This window comes from Mirounga leonina, unplaced genomic scaffold (assembly GCF_011800145.1).
Source record: "Mirounga leonina isolate KUSES-001 unplaced genomic scaffold, KU_Mleo_1.0 Mir_115, whole genome shotgun sequence".
Taxonomy (NCBI): domain Eukaryota; kingdom Metazoa; phylum Chordata; class Mammalia; order Carnivora; family Phocidae; genus Mirounga; species Mirounga leonina.
The window spans coordinates 44,125,900-44,143,390 of record NW_023270268.1 but is presented as its reverse complement, the minus strand read 5'-3'; the positions used below and the strand labels follow the sequence as shown (position 1 = coordinate 44,143,390).

The following is a 17,491-nucleotide window of genomic DNA, read 5'->3' as shown; positions in this document are numbered from 1 at the left end:
AAGAGAAAGAGGGCACAAGCAGGGGGAGTGGCAGGCAGAGGGAGAAGCAGACTCCCCACTGAGCAGGGATTCCCCATTTGGGACTTGATCCCAGGACCCGGGGATCATGACCTGAGCCAAAGGCAGACGCTTAACCGACTGAGCCACCCTGGTGCCCCACAGCTGGCAGTTTCTAAATTCAACACAAACAGCCCTCCCTGGATAAAAAGATTTTTTTGTCAACTTACTTTAACTGTTTTTGTGATTACTGTAAGTAGTAGGAAGAGACATTAATACTTGTACAGCCCTTATTCATACATATTCACACTCATCCATCTCCCAACACTCATGTGAAATACATCTCCACTTTATGGGATGGGCAACTGCCTCAGAGAAGTTAAATAAGTTGATAGATTTAAAAATTCAAGATACACATCTTTACAGGAAAATTAGTGTTTTGTTTTTGTTTTCTATTTTTTTAGAATTGGCATATAGACCACAGTCCTGTATTTCTAATGGTTTATGTGTGAAAAACTTCTTTTAAGTCAAATATTTGAACTTGAAATATACTTTAAAATTAATACCGAGTACATGAAAAAATATATTCTGAATTTCAATTCCCCCAACTCCAATCAGATCCCAAATCATAAGTTCCAGACCCCTTCTCATTCTTCAGCTCAGTAGTCTCTGCTTATACACGGTTTTGTCTTCTGCAGCTTCAGTTGTCTGTGGTCAACCCTGCTCCAGAAGCAGATGATCCTCCTTCAGAGGAATCAGCAGGGTCAACAGTAGCCTAATTCATTCACCTTGCCTCATCTCATCCTAGGCATTTCATCATTCACATCATCACAAGAAGAAGGGTAAGTACAGCAAATAAGATGTTTTGAGAAAGAAGAGACACCATGTTCACATCACTTTTATTACAGTATACTGTCATAATTCTTCCATTTTATTACTAGTTATTGTCGTTAATCTCTTACTGTGCCTACTTTATAAATTAAACTCTATCATAGGTAGTGTATAGAGGAAAAGGCATAGTATATATAGGGTCTGATACATCCGCAGTTTCAGGCACCGACTAGGGTTGCTGGAACAGATCCCCTGGGGAGAACCAGGGACTACAGTATTACCCTTCCTTTCCATCCACATACCCTGCTCACCAGGGTAGTCATTCACATCACAGGCTATGTCAAATCTGGATGTTTGCTTGAGAGGCAGTGTGGGTAGAGAGGAAAATGTAGCCCTGGGCATCAGACACCTCCTTTCCCTACTCATTGACAGCATGACCTTCAGCAAAAGTGGTGATTTGATTGAGCCTCAGTTCCCACCTCAGCAATCACACAGTAATAATATATACCTCTTAGAGTTATTTTGAGGATTAAATGAAATATCATTTGCATTGGTCTAGAGTGTAATTGGTTCTAAAATACTTCCCATCCTCTTTATTGGTAAATTGGGTAATACCTACCAGTTAATTATTTTACCATTTCAGTTATGGCTTAGAGTAGTGAGTATAGTCAGGAAACCTAGGGCTGTTACTATGCCAAAGGAATTAGCTTTGGATTGGCCTCACGCTAACTAGTGTCTAATTTTTAAAAATGTCTTATTCATAAATTTCAAGAATGTGAAGGTGGCGTACACAATCCTAATGTGCAGGGAAGCTTATTTTTCCTCTTTTTTTTTCTTTTGAAAATTTTAAAAATTTTAAGTAATCTCCACACCCAACATGGGGCTCAAACTCACAACCCTGAAAACAAGAGTCACAGACTTTACCAAGGAAGCCAGCCAGGCGCCCCTGCTTTTCCCCTTGATACAAACTTTTGGTTTTTTTCTTTTTTTTTCTAAAGATTTTATTTATTTATTTGAGAGAGAGAGAGAAAGCACACGCAGGGGGAGGGGCAGGGGGAGAAGCAGGCTCCCCACTGAGCAGGGAGCCCGATGTGGGACTCAATCCCAGGACCCTGGGACCATGACCCGAGCTGAAGGCAGATGCTTAACCGACTGAGCCACCCAGGCGCCCCTGATACAAACTTTTATCAGCAACTAAAACACCCACGCTGAGTAGTCAAGAAGTGGGGTCATATCATATCACAACACAGGAATTGTTGTGAATTCAGGAACCATGGCTAGGAGAAAATCTGACTTGGGGAATTGATCATTATTTGTGTTTTTGCTCACTCCTTCTTCTCTTTTCTCTATCAAAGTTCCCAATAGTTTAAGATTTAAAACAGCAAAATAAAATTCTGCCTTCCTCCCCTCCCCTTTTCTTGCCTTTTGGCCACTTCAACCTCATTCAGCATTTATTCAATCAAGACATATAAACTGAGCACCTATTGCATAATAGACACTGTGCCAAGAACTGAGAATACAATGATGGGCAAAAGAGCCATAGTCTTTGATCTTATGAAACTCATATTGGTTAGAAAGGCAGACAGTAAGTAAGCAACAATAAATAAATGAGCATAAATAATATGATGATTTCAAAGAATGCTAAATGTTATGAGGAAAATAAAGCGAACAAATATAACAGAGTAACTGGGAAGCCTCTTTAGATGGGTTGGTCAGAGGAGGCCTCTCTGTGGAGTGACCTTGAACTGAGACCTGCCTAATGAGGTCTGAGCCATTTGCAGATCTGAGAGAAGAGCTTTATAGGTATGGAGGACAGCAGAGGTCTAGGCTTTGTGGTGGGAATGAACTTTGTTGTAAGGAACAGAACTGGACGAGTGATGGGAGAATGGTAGGAGAGAAGGTCAGAGAGGTAGGCTAGGGGGAAGGACATTTTGTGAAAGACTGTCTAGATGGTGGTTAGGTTTTAGATTTTATACATAATTATCTTAGAAGGTGACAAGTGTTATAAAAAGGGGAAGGATAAGGAGGATTAGGATTGTGAGGGAGGTCTCACTGACAAGGTGACCGTTAAGATTTCCAAGAAGGGAGGAGTTAGCGCTGTGGATCCCTGGAAGAAGAGTGTTCTAGGCAGAGCCAGGGCAAAGCTGGTATGGAAACAGCAAGAGGGCCTGGAGAGCTGTGCACTAGGCACTGGGAGAAATCCCTGTGGGCCATAGGGCCCTCCATGTTTAAGAGGTCAGACGGATGGCCAGGAAGCTGTCAGAGAAGACTGAGCAAGAGCAGCCTACGCAGTAGTTGAAAAACCCGGAAAATGTGGTGCGGTAGAAAGCAAGAGAAGAAAATGTCTCAAGAAAAAGAGATTGGTTGGCTGGTGCTGCCGAGAGTAGGTGAGATGAAAACCAGGAGTGACTGTTTGAGATGGGTTTTGGTGACCTGGGCAAGAGCGGGGTCAGTGGATGATCTGGATGGAAGCCCAGCTGGTGAAGGCTGAGGGGGAGAAGTCTGCAAAGGACAGAACCAGGTTGTGTATGCCCAGGCTCCGAGGTCACTTTTTCTCTCAGAGACAACATAACAAGTTCCAGTGCCTTTCTCTCATGAAACAAATGCATCTTATAGCTCTCTTGGGTGTAACTGCACAGACTTTTGTGGCACTCAATGGAGCATCTGGCCAAGCTGAACTACTTTCATTCAGAATGACCACACCACCAAATTTATCCATTAGCTCATCTTCATGAAAGCCTAGAGTGTATTACTAAGTCTCTCTGAACAAGCAACTTACTTAATCGTTCTGTGAAATTTCTTCACGCGATAAGCGGGGTTGCCAGAAAACTTGTTAGCCACTTCTGCGGTTTTTAGAAGCATTGCTATAAAGAAACATAAGTACCAAACCTAAAGCTATGGTTTCGTTGTAAAATATTATTATTACACAACCTTCTCCCTTCATTTTTGGCATTTATTTCTTATGAAAATGGCCTTCATATAAACCCCTAAGAAGAGAAGAGAAAAAGAAATAACTTCAAAGTGAGTGTCCCATGGCTGGTGAGGTGAGTGGAATTGGGGCACAATAATGTCCCCCCGCTTCCCAACACACATACACCCTCTTACACCCTCACTCCCGCTCACAGACACACACTCTAGAAGTTGCTGACACTCAACTCAAAATAACAACTCAAAATAAACAGAAGTGAATCTACTTGGTTTATATCACTTCTAACAAGTCACGCTAATAATAATAGAATTATTTGTTATGTTTTACTACTGATCTCATATCCTTTTGGCAGTATATCAAGATTTGGGTGATTCTTTTTTTCTGGTATGTAGGGCTCCCTCTTCTGCCCTCTTTTATTTTCCTCCCAAACTGTGCCCGTGTAAGTCAATCAGTACATGATCAGCTTACGTGGAGTTCATCAGTAAAAGTGTCCTGGAACTGGGGAGTGAAATCACTTTGGCAGAGTGGTTAAGAGAACAGACTTCAGCCTTGAGCCTGGGTAAATATCCTGGCTCTGCTCCTGATGAGATATGAGAACTTGAGCAAGTTCTTTAACTTCTTTATGCCTCAAATTCTTCCTTTGTTAAAAAGGGATAATTATTATGTTTTATAAGTGCTTTGCAGGTATTAATTCTTCTAATCTTAACAATAACCTTATAAGATAGGTGCTGTAATTAAATCTTTTTTACAGATGAAGAAACCAAAACACAGATATTAAGTAATCTATCCTAGGTTGCAACCTATTAAAAATAGATTCACCATGTAATCCAGCAATTCCACTTCTGGGTGTATATCCATAAGAATTGAAAGCGGGGTCTCAAAGAGATACCTGTACACCCATATTCATAGCTGCATTATTTCACAATAGCCAAAGGTAGACACAACCCAAGTGTCCATCAACTGATGGATAAACATAATGTGGGATATACATATAATGGAATGTTATTTAGCTTTTAAAAAGAAAGAAATCTGAAACATGCTATGACATAGATGAACCGTGAAGACATTATACTAAGTGAAATAAGCTAGTCACAAAAAAGACAAATACTGAATGAGGTACATAATACTATATGAGGTACTTAGAGTAGACAAATTCATAGAGAAAGCAGAATGGTGAGTGTAGAAAATAGTAGAGGCTGGGGGGAGAGCAAAATGGAGAGTTGTTTAATCAATACAGAGTTTCAGTTTTACAACATGAAAAGAGTTCTGGAGGTTGGTTGTACAACACTGTGAATGTACTTAAAACCATCAAACTATACACTTAAAAATGGTTAAGATGGTAAATTTTATGTTATGTGCATTTGAGCACAATTAAAAATAAAACAAACAAATAAAAACCAACCAATAAAACAAAATGAAAAAATAAAAACTAGAAAAAAACAAACAAACCCCACCATAGTGGGACTGAGAACACAGTGATTCTCTATTGTTCAGAGTAATAGAGTTTAAAAGGCTGCTTGCCCCAGGGCTCCTGGGTGGCTCAGTTGGTTAAACGACGGCCTTTGGATCAGGTTATGATCCTGACGGCCTTTGGATCAGGTTATGATCCTGACGGCCTTTGGATCAGGTTATGATCCTGAGTCCCAGGATCGAGTCCCACATCAGGCTCCCCGCTTAGCGGGGAGTCTGCTTCTCCCCCTGACTCTCCTCCCTCTCCTGCTCTCTGTCTCTCATTTTCTCTCTCTCAAATAAATAAATAAATAAAATCTTAAAAAAAAAAAAAAAAGGCGGCCTCTCATTCTCTCTCTCTCAAATAAATAAATAAAATCTTAAAAAAAAAAGGCTGCCTGCCCATTGAGTAAGGAAGGCATGAACCCAGTCACTGACCGGCTCAGGTACAGTGTTCCTGAGTGAACCAAATAGGAATGTCCCGTCATCATTTAAGGATGCAGTCTGAGGCTGGTGATCTGTACCCATGGAAGCGTTAGGAAGACAAAGCAGTAGCCCTTTACTGCAGGGTGGATTAGATGGGGGAGGGTGAAGGTGAGGACAAAGGAAACATGGAGGATGATTGCCCTAATTCTAGTTTAGGAGGATGGTGATGGTACTGCATAACCCAAGAAGGGGAAGCTGGAGCCTGAGCAGGTGGAAGAGGCGATTGTGAGTTCAGTAATGTGTGTGTTAAGTTTGGAAAATGCAAAGCTATTCAGGAGGCACTTAGTTTGACATCTGAAAAGGTGATTGGGGCTGAGAAGCCACATTGCCACTTGTCCAGCATTTTCTCATGAGGACTCAGTCCTCTGAAAACTGGTTCCCTCTGATATTCCCAGTGCCCATGAACATATCAGAGGCCCTGAGAGTGCTTTGGGAAAGAGAACTGCTTAACTTTGTTTAACCTAGGTTTTTCTAAATTCATTTGACTACCCAATCCTTTTTTTCATGAGACATCTATTAATTTACTGAGGACTACACAGTAGGGAATTGTTCTCTGGTCTATGCAGATATTTTTCTGTTGAGAAAGTAGAGCAAAGGAGAAACTGGTTAGAGGGTTGGTAGCTCTGTGGGTATTCAGTGTGGCTTTATTAAGTCACCAAAGTGGAGTGAGGAAACTTCCAGAAATCCAGGCCTGACCTGGGAACTGAGGACACTGACCTTTCTGCGTGGGGAGTGGTGGTGAAGGCTGCTGGGGGTTTTGATCAAAGACAGCTTGCTGTCTTGGCTTTCTACCTACATTACATGTGCCAGTAAAGCCCTGGTCCAATCCCTCCCCTGGTTCTTTTTTATCCTCTACATTGGCTTCTTGTCCTTGCTTTCACATTTGCATAACTAATGCACACAACACAGAGTTCCTGCAATTTTAAAGACAGCTGGCCAGCACATCTTGGATGCTGATGTCAGGAAACATCTGGAAGAGGGCTAAAGTTACTGCAGGCCCAACTGAGAACAATGGAAGCACATTAATGTGGAAAATTCAGTATGGGGGGCTTGTGTACATAAAAATGGCTGCCAGGCCAACTTTAAAAGCCTTATGCAAAACGCTCTTGTAGTTTGGGCATTAATACCACTGAGCAACTGAGTGGTAAGCCAGCTAAAACTGAAATACTCCTACTCTCTTTTGGGTCCTTATCTTTGAGTTCCTTTTCTTAAAAGCTTTCCTAGAACTCCTAGCCAGCTAACCAAGATACTCTTTTCTGAAGAATCATGAACTAGTATTTTATTTTATAATAATTTTAAGCTAATCTCCATTTTTCCTTTTTGTTCTCTCTCAAAATATAAAGATATAGTTCTGGTACACATATTTTTGCTGCCTCTAAGAAGTCAGTGTTGTCAGAAATACTGAGCTTTAGGGGCGCCTGGGTGGCTCAGTTGGTTAAGCGACTGCCTTCGGCTCAGGTCATGATCCTGGAGTCCCGGGATCGAGTCCCGCATCGGGCTCCCTGCTCGGCAGGGAGTGCTTCATCCTCTGACCCTATCCCCTCTCATGTGTTCTCTCTCTCTCAAATAAATAAATAAAATCTTTAAAAAAAAAAAAGAAATACTGAGCTTTATAAAAACTGTGACTGAAATATTTAAATATGAACATTACTTCCCAACGCTTCATGGCATAGTGGTTGAAAGAATGGGTTTTAGAGTTTGGATTCTAGATTCTAGGTCTGTGTGACCTTGTGCAAATTACTTAATTAGCATAACTTAATCTGTAAAATTGTGGTAATTATTTCTGCCTATTTAGATTGTCATAGAGAGTATACAAGCTGGGCGCCTGGGTGGTTCTGTCGGTTTAGCATCTGACTCTTGATCTTGGCTCAGGTCATGATCTCAGGGTCCTGAGAGGGAGTCCTACGCCTGGCTCCTCACTGCTTAAGATTCTCTCCCTCCCTCTCTCTCTGCCCCTTCCCCCCCTCCAAAAAAAAGGAAAGAAAGTGTATACAAGCTAATGTGTGTTAGAAGTGCTTAGTGAGATGCCTGGCCCAGGTTAGCTATTATGATTGTGGTTTTGTTGATACCCAAGGATTAAGAAGAAATCCTAGCTATAATCTATTTCTCATTCCAACTCCAACAAAACATGGAGTATTTGCTTTCAGTTTCTGGCCTACAAATGTATGTTTTCAGATTAGGATTTTTCCTCAAGTATTAGCCTAGAGTTCTACCTACTGTTTCACTTTATTCTGTAGAAACTAAAGTGGTATTCTGTCTCTTATATAAATTAATAATTCCCATCTCATACAGTTTTCCAATATTCAGACTCCTGGTTCTTTGTTTTTTTGTTTTGTTTTGTTTTAAGATTTTATTTATTTATTTGACAGAGAGAGACACAGGGAGAGAGGGAACACAAGCAGGGGGAGTGGGAGAGGGAGAAGCAGGCTTCCCGCTGAGCAGGGAACCCAATGCGGTACTTGGTCCCAGGACCCTGGGATCATGATTGACCTGAGCTGAAGGCAGATGCTTAACCCACTGAGCCACCCAGGCATCCCCAGACTCCTGGTTCTTTGTATGACACCTGCTTTTTCCCTCTGAAAGCTTGTTGGATTTTCTCCTATCTCCGGGGTTCTGAAATTTCACAATGATGTGCTTTGGTGTTGGTCTATTTTAATCCATTGCATCAGGTATTTCTTGGGCCCTATCAGTCTGGCAGCTTGTGTCTCTTGGTTTTGGAAGTTTTCTTGAACTGTTGATTTATTATGAGTTCCTCCACGTTATTTCTGCTCTCTCTTTCTGGAACTCCTATTTACTAGAATATTGGGCCTTCTAGACTAATCCTCTGATTGTCTTCTCTCTTCTTTCCTATTATCCTTTTCTTTGTCTTTTGGCTTTATTTTTCTGAGAGCTCCTCAACTTTTTCACCTTAAACCTTCTGTTAAGTTTCTAAATTCTTTTACCATATCTTAAATTTCCAAGAGTTTTTTTCTCTACGGATTCTTTTTATAGCATTCTATTCTTATAATATCTATTTTACTTTTCTGAAGATACTAATATTTGCTTCTTTTTGAAGCTTTTATTTTGCTCCATGGTCTCTGTTTCCTCTCTAGTTTTTTTTTTTTTCCCCCTTTGTGGTGTTTTGTTTTGTTTCATTTTTTGTCTCTGTATTTCCTAGTAGAGGCTTTCTTCAGATGTCTGATAATCCCTGCCCTTTATTAATATTTTAGATCTGATGGGAAGTTCTGTGCCATAGATGAAGTTTGTTGAGTTCAGTCTTTAGGATGATCTGCCTGGGCCATTTATATTGGGGGTCGGGAGAATGTCATTGTCTTTAGGTTTTTTTCTTGGTCTGTTTAAGTTTTTCAGGGAAAAAAAAATTTACTCTTTTTCTGTCTACAGGGGTCAGGTATACCAAGCTGTCAGTGTTCTGGAAGTGGACTGGGGATCATAATACTTCATTATATAAACCTTTTTTCCACATCTCTCTGCTTTCAGTATAGTATTCCCAATCCTAATCATGCCTAGTGCCCCTAATTCTGACTTAGGGACCTTTATTATACCCTTTATAGAAGAAAACCTCAAGTGTTCTCATGGGACTGGGGAGAGGCAGTCAACTAAGGGGCATTTGGGAGAGGATTTTTGGTGTGACCTATCCTGGGAACTCGGTTGCTTCCTGGTTTTCCTCTCTGCTAGTTTAGGACTTAGCTTTCTCAATTTACTAAATCAGATAACAATTGTCCTATTTTTCAGCTTCTAATATCTCATTGCTATCATTATGTCCTCCTCCTTTTAATTTTTAAAAATCCCTTTATTTCTATTTTTAATGGATATTTGGGGGAGGGATAAAGACATTTGTTCAATCATCCATCTTTAATCAGTATGTTTCATAGAAGATATTCTTAATTTAATGATTTATTTGAAAAATTAAGGGGTGCCTGGGTGGCTCAGTCAGTTAAGTGTCTGCCTTCAGCTCAGGTCATGATCCTAGGGTTCTCGGATCGAGCCCCGTGTTGGGCTCCTTGCTCAGAGGGGAACCTGCTTCTCCTCTCTGTGCTCTCTCTCTTACTATCTCTCTCTCTGTCAAATAAATAAATAAAATCTTCAAAAAAAGAAAAAAAGAAAAATTAGATTTTCTCTGCCAGAATCCTAGATCAAAGAATTCTGTTGAGATCAACCAATCTACTTGAATATTTTTATAAGTGTATTCATTAATTTCTAACCAGTTTTTAATATTTTGTCCATTACAACTGCTGTGTGGTAAATGTTTCTATTTGTTGGCAAAACCTTCTTGGGTTGTTCATCACCTTTTATGTGGTTATAGATGTAAACAACATGTGTGCCCCAGATGGGCTCTGAAATCCAGGCTCCCACTTTGTGACATACTCCTTAACAACACCCGAGTCTTCCAAACACAAGTCCCTAAATCTACTCATTTCAGCTCATGTCCTGGCAACTCTCAAGGGAGAAATCTCTGATGACTAAAATCTCTATAATGAGAAACTCTTACATTTCAATATCTATTTTCATAGGAAACTTCATATTCTACCTTCTTTCTATAAAGTGAGGTGTGGGTAGATTTGGACTTAAGGCATCAGGGGTAGAAAGTAACCAGGTGAGTAACAAGATGAGCAAGGATTTAGGTCCATGGTAAATGTTAACACCTTCTACATTTTAAACCTTGACTTTATTTGCTCAAGTGAGGATTCCTACAACTGATAGCCCTCCTGGCAGAGCTGATTTCAGGGGTAGGGGAAGAGTGGTGGCTGCCAGGGGCTGGAGGGTAAGGGAAATAGGGAGAGGTTAGTAAAATGGTACAAATTTCATTTATGAGATGAAGAAGATCTGAGGATCTAAAGTATATCATGGTGACTGTAGTTGATAATACTATTTTGTATAACTGAAATTTGCTAAGAGAGTAAAACTTAAATGTTCTCAATAACCACCACAACAAAAGTACACATGTGAGGTGATGGATGTGAACTTGATGGTGGGATCCTTTCACAATGCATGCATACATCAAAGCATCACATTGTACACCTTAAATATATTAAAATTGTATTTGTTAATTATACCTCAATAAAACTAAAAAAAAATTTTAAGTCAATTGGACAAGGAATGACTGCTTGATCCAAACTGTGCCAATGAGCCCTTTCATCTGGGACCTTGGAATTGGTATTAAGAAATTTCCAGTTCATCCACTGGGTGTGATCACCTTCTGCTAAGTGAATAGGGAAACTGAGAGAGCTGACCTTCAAGAGAAAAATAAAACAAAAAAGAAGAGAGATGAGAAAGACAGGGATTTGGGGGTTCCCTCCTGCATTTCAGACCCTAGATCTAGAGGGTTACCGAGACCTAAATGCATCACCTAAATGCTCTTGGTTTTTATGAGTTAGCCATGAACCTATGTGCTCATCCTCTGGTTTGTAAAAACTAAACTAAAAATAGATTATTTCAGTCAGAGCAAGTCCAAGTTTCACAAATTTAGTTTGTATGCCATGATGCAGAAGAAGGTTTGGAAGTATAGGATTAGAGAGATGTTTAGACAGTAGAATTGCACTGGAACAGAGGGCTGGAAACTGTGAGGATGATGTACAAATTTCCATTTTCAACCACCACTTGGCTGTGATGGCACTTCTCAAGAGAGGGAATGTGGGGTGAAAAACAGATTGAGGAGTGAGAGTGAGATGATAAGCTCGGTTTTAGACACATTGTGTTTGAAGTGCCTATGGGAGCACCATGAGGAGATGGTGTCTGGAGCTGGAAAGCGTTAGATAGCTATACATTTGGGACTTGTCAGCATATGAAACGTAGTAAAAGCCATAAAAATGGGTGAGTTTGACCAAGATAATCGTGTAGTGAGAAGACAAAAAGTCAAGGACAGAACTCCGACCACCATCTCCAGTCCTAGGGCTATTTGCATCTACAGTGGTCTCTTTCATCAATGGTATTTTGGGGGAAAGACATTTTTAGCAAATATGAAATGGCTCCCAAAGTGGAGTATCACACTGTCTTGGGACTGTGCTCTCTACATTTAAGAGTCTTAAAGTCATCCAGGTGACTTTGGAGACTGGATAGTGGTAATAGACTTCAGGGTTTAACACTCTTTTAGGTTGTTCCTTCTTTGACTTTTTAGCATATTTCTTCCATTAAAAAGTGTGCACACTCCAAGGCCCATTGCCTTTCTGCTCTATACTCTCTGCCTTAAAAAAGTGGTGCGTGGCAAAATGGGTATATGCCTTGGCAGCAGGCTGGCTTGATTGAGAATTCCAGCTAACTGTGGCCTTGGACAAGTTAATCTGTCTAATTCTGTATTTTCCTCATCTGTATATCTGACTAACAATATCTCCCTGGTAGAGTTGCTGAGAGGACTGGAAACAATACATATGTAAAAGCATCCTATACAAAACCTGACATACTAAAGCTGGGGCTATTCTCATCAAATAGGGCATCTACTCTAATGGATTTTTTTTTCTTGTTTCTCTTTTCTGTGAAAAACACAAAGAATCTAATTAAAGACTATGCTCTGACTCAATAAGAATGAGACTGAATTTTCATATTGCTGAGGGGATGGTAGAGGATTGGGACTCCCCTTTAAAACCAGAGGTGCTAAAATCCTTAAACTGTCTAGAAACATTCCCATTAAATTTTGCTGATGAAGAAGCAGTGCTGAAAATTTTTTTGTTTCTTTCCTTTCCCTATGGAGAAAGAAGATTCCTGTTCTGGAATATGAATAGATCTTTATCGTAAGCATAGGTTGGCAGGGCTATCTCTCCTTTTTCTTTAAGCAGATGGTAATTTATTATTTTTCCTCCGATGTTAGATTCCCCTCAGGGGATTTAGGTGTGGGACATTAGGACAGGGACAATGCTCCTCCTTACGTCTTTCCTTTGCAGATACCAGTTTCTGCAAAGAAATCCACATTGACATTTGGGGCTCTGATATCACCCCTAAGCTCTATTTTCATGCATCTAATTAGGTGGTGGCCATTTCCACCTTGAAACACTGCCTCTCTTCATGTTCAACATTTATAATACAGAGTTTCATTGTCTTCCTCCAGATCCTTCCTTAGCCCTGACCTTCCTTATTTCTCTCGTCAGTGCCTTTATTCTTCTAATAATACAAGCTCAAAAATTGGGAGGCTTGGTGGCTGAATTACATGATCGAGGACCTCGAATGTTCTTGATCTTCAGGCCCTCTGGTTGTAAGATGGTTGCCAGAGATCTAGGCATCAAAACCAGACACCCCGATGTGCAGATGAAGAGAGGACACCATCTCATGTATGTCTAGTAAGAATGATGAAATCTGTCCTAGAAGTCCCTTAGCAGACTTCTCACATCTCATTGACTGAAACTGGGTCATATACTTATTACTAAAACAATCAATAGCAAGGAGTATAGGAGTCTCATGATTGGCTTCAACCAATCAGGATATACCCCTGAGCCAGGGATAGAGTCATCTTCTGTTGAGATGTGGATACACAAATAAAAGTTCTACTAACAAGAAAGGAAGAAGAAATCAAAAGAAGGAAGATATGTCATTCTAGTTTCTTCCTACCATCTTAGTCCAAGCCCTTGTGACCTCCATCAGGGACAAATATAATGGCTTCCTAACTGGTCTCCCAACATTCTTTCCCTCCCAGCCCACTTACACAATATTGTCAGATTCATCTTCCAAAAACACTGCTTTGCCACATAACCCTTTCATCGAAAAATGTCATCAGTTCTCTCTGACCTTCAGAGAAACATTTTTCAATCTTACCATAGAATGTTTTAATATCTTTTTTTAATGGAAAGAGGTCTTTAATTAATTAATTAGTGTTTTAAATAGGATGTACCCCCAACATGGGGCTTGAACTCATGACCCCAAGATCAAGAGTCACATGTTCTACCCACTGAGCCAGGCAGGTGCCTTTTACCATAAAAATTTCAAAACACAGAACAAAAGAGTTGGACGGCCCAGGGAGATTGGAATGTCAAAGGCAGGCACCAGGACTATTGGCTTTAAATGGACTAGAAAACAGATGTGTGTGGTCTCACCTAAACATTTATTTTTGTCTAACCAAAGGCACAATCTATAGAAATCTCCCTAAAAGAGCAATCATCAAACTGAGTTAAGCAACTTTCCAAGGGGGTGTATGCACATGGATTTATTTTTCTAAGAGAATCATTTTCCAGATTTTCAACTTGTTCTTTATGAAAACTAGCCATGAGGTAATACAAATTCTTCATTTTCACTGTGCATTTCAAAAAAACCTTCCTTCTCCTTACCCGTCTTGGATCTTACCTTGGGACATTACCTCCAGGGTCTTGAGAACCTCTGGGGAATGGGGGGAAAGGGAGACAAAAGGATGATTTGAAGTATTGATTTTGGGAAAGCCTCCTTTAATGATTAAGCAAAATCACCAGATCTTTCCATTAAGGGTGAGGTGTGGCTTTAGATGTGGGGTATTTGGGCCTGTGTTGGGAGGCTCTGAGTTTAGGTGTGTTGTAAGAAGGTAGAGGTGGAGTGATTCAGTATCTCTTGTTCCCTGATTATTTTCAAAGAATGCATAACTCTTGAGAGAGACCCATGATAGCAAAGTAAAGAATACTTCAAGGGCTGAAAATGGTGTCTTCTATTTGTTTTCAGTTATTCTCAAAATCCAGCCCTAGGAGGTACCATGAGTTGGAAAGAATCATCTATGCATAATTAGAATCTGTGCAGGTTCCTGATGCTCATGCAGGGCTGAGTGACAACAAAATGGGGCACACGTTGGATTCTCATACACATCCTGAGTGTTGTTCACCTTTACTAGAATACATTGTGAATGATGCTCTCTAAACCTGTGCAACTTGGGGGGTGATATGCAGTTTTTAAAAATTTAATTGAAATGTTTTCTGAGAACACTACTCTACTATACTAGATGACTTATAGATAAAAATTTTATGTGCTTTCTTGATATTATATGGGCATCATTGAATAGAGTAATTAAAACTTATGTATATGAAATGACATCATGGAATATTTTTCCAGTGGTAGTTAGTTTTCATTTATTCTTTTAAAATATTATATTTTCATGCACCTGGGTGGCAGAAAGAGAAGGAGAAGCAGATTCCCCACTGAGCCAGAGAGCCTGATGATCATGGCTCTCTGGACCCTGGGATCATGACCTGAGCCGATGGCAGATGCTTAACCCACTGAGCCACGCAGGTGCCTCAAGAAAGAGTATTTTTAAATTGCTGTATACATTTTTAAAGTGGATACATTAATTACATTAGCTGTACATCCTGATATATGGCTTTTAATAATTTATCTTATAAGATGTGTTGCATAATTTTTCAGTGGTTTCATACTATTCCTCAAATTGCATTTTAGCTTACTTATTTGAATTGATAAATGAATTCAGACTTTTCCAATAGAATATAAATCTGATTTAGCTGATTGGTTTGACAATGAGGAATGCCTTTTCCAATTAGTCTGTATGGGAAGTATTTCCTGTAAGTTGAATGAGCTAAATCAGCAGCCCTAAGCTTCTGACAAAAATATTTAAAATGTTAAAATAAAAGCATTTAAAAAATGTATTGGCAAAGGTATATTAAAATCAAAATTTTTATTTACAGAGTAAACAAGACACCTTTTTTTTTGAAAGATTTTTATTCTATTATAAATTTGAGAGAGAGAGAGAGAGAGTACAAGCAGGGCAAGGGTCACAGGGAGAGAGACAAGCACAAGCAGACTCCCTGCTAAGTGGGGAGCCAGATGTGGGGCTTGCTGGGGAGTGCAGGTGGGCCTTGATCCCGGGACTCTGAGATCATGACCTGAGCCAAAGTCAGAAGCTTAACTGCCTGAGCCACCCAGGTGCCCCAACAAGGCACATTTAATTGAAAGAGAACAGAGGTAGTTGTTTGATAAATCTTAGTAGAAATTTTTATTTATTTTTATTTATTTATTTATTTATTTTAAAGATTTTATTTATTTATTTGAGAGAGAGAGTGAGAGAGAGAGAGAGAGAGAGAGCATGAGAGGGGGAGGGTCAGAGGGAGAAGCAGACTCCCTGCCGAGCAGGGAGCCCGATGCGGGACTCGATCCCGGGACTCCAGAATCATGACCTGAGCCGAAGGCAGTCGCTTAACCAACTGAGCCACCCAGGCGCCCCAGTAGAAATTTTTAACAAACCCCCTGTAAATTGCAGATGAGAATGGCTTTTTTTTTTTTTTTAAGATTTTATTTATTTATTTGACAGAGACGCGGTGAGAGAGGGAACACAATCAGGGGGAGTGGGAGAGGGAGAAGCAGGCTCCCCGCTGAGCAGGGAGCTTGATGTGGGGCTCGATCCCAGGACCCTGGGATCATGACCTGAGCTGATGGCAGATGCTTAACGACTGAGCCACCCAGGCGCCCCATGAATGGCTTTTATATCTGGGTACCAAATCATTTTGCAAGTCAAGTTGTTTCTTTCTTTTTTTAAGATTTTATTTATTTATTTGAGAGAGAGAGGGAGAGGGAGCATGAGCTGGATGGAGGGGAAGAGGGAGAGGGAGAAACAGACTCCTGTTGAACAGGGAGCCCAACTTGAGGCTCGATCCCAGGACCCTGAGATCATGACCTGAGCCAAGGCAGACGCTTAACCAACTGAGCCACCCAGACACCCCAAGTCAAGTTGTTTCTAATAAAAAACTTTCCATAAAATTAAAGGAGTCCTTAGTTGAGTTGTTAGCTGATGATTTGAATAAGTTCATATAATTTAGTTAAGACTGCCTTTAAATAAAGCTTCTTCCATTCCCATTTTCTTATTTTTATGGAACTTTCTTGGCAGTAACATTTATAAAAATGAAAAGTAGAAATAAAACTGATGCTCTAACTTGGGGAACGAGCTAATTGAAAAGAAAACAGTCTCATCCATCTTTTTTTTTTTTTGCCACGAGGTGTGTTTTATTTTCATTAAACATACAAATAATTTGCTATAATATCCCAGGGCAAACCGGAGAATTTGGCAGTCCGATTGGGGGGTTCCCCTCAGAGACCCGCAGGCCGGTGGCGTCGGCACGGAGTGCCCGGGTTCACAGTGCAGCTTGTCGCTCGTGTCCATCTTGCAGGTGGCTCTTCTTCCTCCACATCACGACTGGTGTGTCTCGAAGATGACGGGGGTGGGGAATCCTTTAGGTTCTTAGGAAATTTCACTCCGCTTCTCCTGCTCAATGGTCTCTTTGGTCGGCACGGTGTTCTTCTCCTGCGTCTCCGTCTTCTTCAGCTTGGCCTTATCGAAGCTGGCGATTTCCCCCATGTCCGGCTTGTCTGCCATTTCTTAAAGCGATCCGTGGAGCTCCGCTCCGAGCCGGCGCCTGGTGCTCCCACTCGCGTTGCTGCAAGAGACCTCTCATCCATCTTATTAAGAACCGCACCTTTGGGGGTGCCTGGGTGGCTCAGTCGTTAAGCGTCTGCCTTCAGCTCAGGTCATGGTCCCAGGGTCCTGGGATCGAGCCCTGCATCGGGTTCCTTGCTCAGCGGGAAGCCTGCTTCTCCTTCTCCCAATCCCCTTGCTTGTGTTCCCTCTCTCACTGTGTCTCTCTCTGTCAAATAAATAAATAAAATCTTAAAAAATAAATAAATAAATAAATAAATAAATAAATAAATAAATAAATAAAAGAACTGCACCTTTGGGGCACCTGGGTAGCTCAGTCGGTTGAGCATCTGACTCTTGATTTTGGCTCAGGTCATAATCTTGGGGTCTTGGGCCCGAGCCTGGAGTCAGGCTCCTGCTCAGCGTGGAGTCTGCTCGAGGATTTTTCTCGCTCTCCCTCTGGCCCTCCTCCCACTTTTGTGCATGCTCTCTCCAAT

The 17,491-nt window shown here is 40.7% G+C and overlaps 1 protein-coding gene across 1 annotated transcript; it reads right to left on the bottom strand.

Moving 5' to 3' along the window:
• Positions 1-16,557: 16,557 nt before the first annotated feature.
• Positions 16,558-17,023, bottom strand: LOC118000041 (thymosin beta-10-like). The gene has a single exon (XM_034989542.1). The coding sequence runs from the start codon at positions 16,953-16,955 to the stop codon at positions 16,821-16,823; it is 135 nt and encodes a 44-aa protein (XP_034845433.1). The 5' UTR covers positions 16,956-17,023; the 3' UTR covers positions 16,558-16,820.
• Positions 17,024-17,491: the final 468 nt, after the last annotated feature.

Bases quoted from the DNA above. Each gene is read 5' to 3' on its own strand.
- LOC118000041 (XM_034989542.1), bottom strand. From the start codon at position 16,955: ATGGCAGACAAGCCGGACATGGGGGAAATCGCCAGCTTCGATAAGGCC.